We start from the raw sequence: 5,794 nt of genomic DNA on the forward strand, positions 1-5,794 counted from the left end.
CATGCGCACCAGAGGAAGGAAGGTGTGAAGAAAGGGAAGGAAAAGGGGCGTTTACGGCTTGGGAAAGAAATGTGGCGGAAAAATTGTAAATTAAGCACATAGTCAGAGGAGGATTGTGCAAGACATTTCCAGGAGAATCGGAGCAAACTTTGTAGACATGTACGCATTACCAGTGATTATATGATACCACAGAGAGGAAAGAGAGGATGACGACAATGCCTTCCACTATGAAGCCTAATTTTCCTCGCGTATCAGTTCGAATATTTACAAAGTGATTAAAATATGCATACATCACGCTTGTTACATGCGAAGCAGCTTTTTCGTGCCATGTTCCGGAAGAGATAGGGGTACCCGGCCCTCGTGGTAACCATGAAAGTAGAAATAGATAGGAAAAAGAACGAGAATCATGAGCATCGCCTAAGTCAGCATTTCACTTTTTTTTTAAAAAAAAGGGCATCTCCTGTAGTAAACCGCCAGGGTCAAGCCATACCCAAATCCCAAGGGTGTTTGTCGCACGGCGGAAGTAGTATGTCTCGAGCTAGTGAGAAGATCGGATCTGTCGTCAGTGAGAAGATCGGATCTATCGTGGAACACAACCACGTATGACCTGCGAGCATGCAACGTGGGCTTGAAAAATACCGTGGGCTGGCCTATTGGTTCCCGTGTGCGCGTTTCCATCCCAGAAACATTAGTGTGATCATATGTATTCTACGGTAATCACATTCGAGTATTGCTGAGGACTGATTTCGAGCGTTCATGTTTCGGCAAAAATGTTTTCTTGTCATGCAGTCTCACGCTGGGTCGAACCAAACATCTATTTCGACAGAAAATGACCACACACACGAGAAGAGACGCTCATTTGTTGAGGATGGCGGCCGTCCTTCTTCTACTCTTTGGCGGCAGCCAGGCGTTTTTCACGCCTGCTCGTCAGAGTTTGCGTCCTGTGATTCGACGATCAAGTCGCAGTCGGGGAGCGCTGTCGGCTGTGGACGCGAACGACCTTTTTCAAGGCTACATGGGGCTTATCCACACACACCCTTTGATTACGAAATGTGCAACAAGTGCTATGATTGTACCATTAGGTGATCTCTCGGCTCAAGCAATCGAGACATACAAGGCCAAGCAGACCGGGGCAAAAGGAAACGACGAGGAAGAGGACTTAGGAATCGACTGGAAGCGCGTGCTGCGCTTCCTCATTTTCGGAGCGACACTGCAGCCCATTTGGAACCATTACTACTTCCAGTGGTTCGACCATCTGATTCCCCCGCCCTCCGACCCCATCAGCCTGACGAACGTGCTCAAGGTTGCCCTCGATCAAGGTATCCAAGCCCCGATCTTCACAGTGGTCATTTTCGCCTATTTGGACTTGTTAGAAGGGAAAAACCTGGAGGAAACTAAGGCACAAATCAAGCGGGATTTCTGGCCGTGCATTACAACCAACTGGTGGGTATGGATTCCCATTACTTGCGCGAATTATGCCTTTGTCCCCCCCGACCTCAGGGTCTTGTTCGTGAACGTCGCCTTCCTGGGGTGGTGTGTCTTTTTGTCCCTGCTGGTCAATAAAAAGGATGGAGAGCCTACGTCACAAACAAGGCCATCGGAATCGTAAGATTGCTGTGAGGGATGTATTTTACTTTTTCGTGCAGGGGTGTACAAGTAGAGGTGTTCGTGTGCGTGTCTTGGAATATAACCGAAACAAGCGACCATCAAGGGTCGGCGCGCGCCGCCGAGTGACACATACAAAGGTTGATTTATTCAAATTGTCAGAGTAAGCTTAGCTATGGCGTTGGCAGATGGTGATCCGAAGACGGGGTCACGGTAGCAAAAAAAGAAGAAAAAATCTTGGCGATTGACCTTGACGTCATGTCTAGTTCAGGCGTATTTCTTTCGGTTTGGGGTGTCCGTGCCTGGAGAACATGTTTGAAACTCGGAATGGCTCGGGGAGTGGTGAGTGATGGGAATGGGGATCGATGCATCACAAAATATAGGGGACCAGACGGGCATTGTAGGTCTGGTCAAGCTCGAGGCTAAGCTCGAGAAGCACGCGATCTCCCAGGTAGCACATAGTACGCACTAGTGAAGGCGCTCATGCTCTCCACTTTGGCCTTCGCACACAAGTAAGTCGTTTTTGTAGTCTGCCTTTATTTGCAGTGCGAAGACACGGCCATTCAATCATAGGCGGCTGAGTCATAGCCTTGGGCAAGTCTGTTGACGTGGATAGAGTGTCCTTCACCTCATGCAGGAGGGGCACGGGAATGTGCGCGTCACCGCGCCAATTTTGGTGCTTGTCCTTCAAACAGGCAGAGTCGATAGGTTCACGGTACAAGACGGCCTTCTGTCCAAGGGTCGTTCTATCTAATACAGCAATAGCACTAGCTGGGGCCATGGTGGATCTCCTGAGAAATTCGTGAGGAGGTAGGAGCACCTGTCAAGCGGGATGATGAATGAGGACCACCGATACGAGGAAGACTTCCGATATGAGATATTATCCACCTTTTAATTAAGCAGTTGATGTATGCGTTCGTCCACTTAACAATTTTGGAGCGATTGTATCCCCACATATGGGCCGTTTGCCCTTTCACCGTTGACGGGTGTGCCTCTCGACTGATCGTAATCGCAAACATCAGTTGTCCATCAAGCCATCTAATATTTCGTGAATGACGGTTAAATCCGACAAAATGGAGGAAATAATTTAAGCCATACATGTGGAGGCTTGGAGGACATATGCAACGCGATGTAATTTCCTGGACCTAGCCCTCCGTTGTTTTCCGGCCCACGGACCGAGAACTCGGCGATTTGGCGTCCCGAAGGATCTTCGCTTAAAACCTTTCAGGACGCCGGATCATTGTGTACCAAAACTGGCACAAGCCCTCTCGACGAATTGTTGTGGACATGGAAGCGGTATACGCTCCCTCGACCGAAATCGGCACCAAGCTCCCTCGACGTATCGTTGCGGACCCAAGTCGGCGAGTATCCTCTCACCATACTTTCGCTGGCGATCCGACAGGCTAGATGGGCGAGCAAAAGGGGTCTAGAAGGTTTTGGAGGCCTTTGATTGCGATATGGGCGGTACTCGGTAGTGATAGACAGTTCACAGTTGTTGAAGGCTTTGCTTGAATATTTTTCCTTGCATCCATCAATACTCTCCATCATAAACATTCACAACTATGACGATGACCTTCAGCTTGTGCCCACCTTTTATCCAGCAAGGTTTCCTTTATGTCAACAAGAGAAAACAGCATCCGTCCTTCCTCATCATGCCAGCAATTGCATCCAACACATTTGATATATCGCATCACTGGCGCTGCGGCGCAAGCGCGGATTGTTCCCTTGCTGCAGGAGAGGGCTGAAGTGCACTGGTGAGCATCGCGAAGGAGGGAGGTTGGTGCATCGCGAAATGTTTCCTTTATAACCCGAGCAAATCACGAATTCCATCTTTCCCAAAACGAGAAATGACTCAAACGTTTTCGTTCGTTTCGTTTTCGACATCGCAGGATTGCTGGTAGATGTCAAAATGCATGTAATCAGGCTGATCCTCCTGTCCCCCTTGATTTCGTCTGGGAGACCCATGTCGCGCGTCGGGATAAGCCCCTTCATGATTGTGCCCGTGTTCTCAATCGTCTTTCCAACACTGTTATCCTGGAAAATAAGGCATACTTCTCTCACATTCTAGCGCTTGTATCCAGCCAAAATCAGGACATACCCGTTCTGGAGACCGCAGTAGTTCGAGCCATGGATGCCCAAGCCTGGCTTGATGCACGCCGAAGACAATTACGGACAGTACAAAACGCAAATTACACCGTATTTACAGATTGCACCGAGGACGCGGAGGAATGGTGGATTCTTAAGGCCGCTGGCGCTAATGGCGGAGGAGACGTTCATGTATTGCCCCCGGCCTGCACTCATGTCCCCGCGTGTATCGCCTTGCGACCTCTAGACTCGTACGTCGTCCAACGCTACATCACCAGACCTTTATTGCTAGAAAAAAAATATAAATTTCACTATCGGGTCTACGCTTTGTTGCGGATGACAGGGGTGGAGGAGACCGGACGCACGTCTGTGGACAGAGAAGCACGCAGGGCACGCTTCCAGCCTTGGATATATCAGCATGGCTTTATCCTTAGGGCCTCAGAAAGGTACCATCATGCCACAAAATGCGGATCGGCTAACGAGATTGACGCGGCTGCCCATTTAACGAATTTGTCGTTGAACAAGCACTGTCCTGGGTACCCTGGTCAGCTTCCCATCGACCTGGCACGGGCCCCTCGTACCTTTGGGTGCATGAAAGCTCATTGGGCAGCAGTCGTGCGGGCAGCAGCACCTTTTTTGAGGGCACAGGTGCGCCACTGAATCTTGTCAGGCACTTTGAAGCCCCAAAGGGACGCAAAAATGACGGAGACGATAAATCGCATGCACGTGCCTGTCCGTACCCCGTCTTGCACAGCTTTACAAGCTCACTCACTCACTCATTGTGCCACATATCTCACCATTTGACAGGCATCCTCAGGCCATTTTGAGTTGTTTGGCCTGGATTATCTGCCAGTCGAAGCGGCGTGTGCGCCAGAGGACATGATGCACCTCGACAAGTTTGACAGCATGTATCTCATGGAAATTAACCGCCTGCCTGGCCTGCAAAGCTCCCGACAGAATTCTGCCGACGAGGATGAGCTATATGATTGTATGATACGAGAGCTTCTGGACTTGTGCGTGATGCCTTTCTTGTCGGGGACGGGGGCGAAAAACGACCACGAATCGAAGCAAGGTGGATGGAGTGAGGTTGTAATTAAAGACGTTGACGAAAATATGTTCGTAGACTTGGCGAGCCCCGGTGATAAAGAAATCCACCACAACGTCCTTCGATGGGCTATGCATATGCGAGCGTGTCGAAATTCTGTTAAAACAGCCATTTGTGAAAAATGAAGGAAAAGATGGAACATAACCCGGAAGATCGACCATTCTGGTTTCTTCCTGTTGTCGTTTGTCACCAGCGGTAGGATTGGCCTGTGATCACATCTCTTATATAGACACAATACCATCAAAAGTCTCCCAAAAACAGAACAAGCAAAGGTTAAAAACCACGAGATGTGAATAATGATTTTTGAAGATCGGATCGCTAGAAGTGCGTCAGCATCGGAGGCGAGGACGGCCCTTCAAACAACCGGGCCAAGTCAAGTGCAACCCGCGCGAAACCTTGGGTAATATGGGAAGAAACATTCACTGCATTGTTGGTAATGAGTAAATTGTGGACATTCACTATGTTTCTGTGCGACGTGAATAAGTGGACACGAAGAATTTTCCGTGCCCGCTTTCTGACCAACGATGCCTTTCTTGCTTTGCTTCCTTCCACCTTCGCGAATCCTTCTAATTCCACCCCTCCGCAATCGTGGCAAAGGCAAAACAGGGCGATGATGTCGGCCGTATCGCGATGCAAGGGATTTTATCTACTGTTGAGCCTTGCTATACTATGTAATTTATCACACGGGGCTTTGCCCAAGCTACCAGGCACTGCCCTCGTTCAACGCTTCATCAAGGGCAGACAAGCAGACCCCCGAGACCATGGCGCTGATATTGCTTCTTCAGAAGAGGACTTTCACCAAGCCACTGCTCCGGTATTGGCAGAGGATATCGCTGAGGCCATAAAGCCACCACGTCGCCGGTAGGACTTGAATAATGGGTTGAAGGCTGTTTTTTTCCCTCATGACCAGAGCAGCGCTCATCAAGGAAAGCTTGTGTTTCAAAGCTTATCTCCTTTTCGCTCCTCCCCCCCCCCCCATCCCTCTCAGAAAACGCGACG

The 5,794-nt window shown here is 49.6% G+C and overlaps 2 protein-coding genes across 2 annotated transcripts; both read left to right on the forward strand.

Annotated features, from left to right (window-relative positions):
• Positions 1-1,066: 1,066 nt before the first annotated feature.
• PXMP2 (peroxisomal membrane protein 2) lies at positions 1,067-1,609 on the forward strand (the record flags this gene model as incomplete). The annotated part of the gene is made up of 1 exon (XM_005852724.1): positions 1,067-1,609. The coding sequence occupies one exon, from the start codon at positions 1,067-1,069 to the stop codon at positions 1,607-1,609; it is 543 nt and encodes a 180-aa protein (XP_005852786.1).
• A 2,204-nt stretch (positions 1,610-3,813) lies between these two features.
• Positions 3,814-5,088, forward strand: NGA_0131402 (uncharacterized protein; the record flags this gene model as incomplete). The annotated part of the gene is made up of 4 exons (XM_005852725.1): positions 3,814-3,941; positions 4,289-4,338; positions 4,508-4,678; positions 5,057-5,088. Coding segments are annotated over 4 exons (351 nt in total), but the record flags the coding sequence as incomplete, so codon positions are not given.
• Between the last annotated feature and the right edge of the window lie 706 nt (positions 5,089-5,794).

The sequence above is a fragment of the Nannochloropsis gaditana genome, assembly GCF_000240725.1.
Source record: "Nannochloropsis gaditana CCMP526 unplaced genomic scaffold scaffold993, whole genome shotgun sequence".
Classification (NCBI taxonomy): domain Eukaryota; class Eustigmatophyceae; order Eustigmatales; family Monodopsidaceae; genus Microchloropsis; species Microchloropsis gaditana.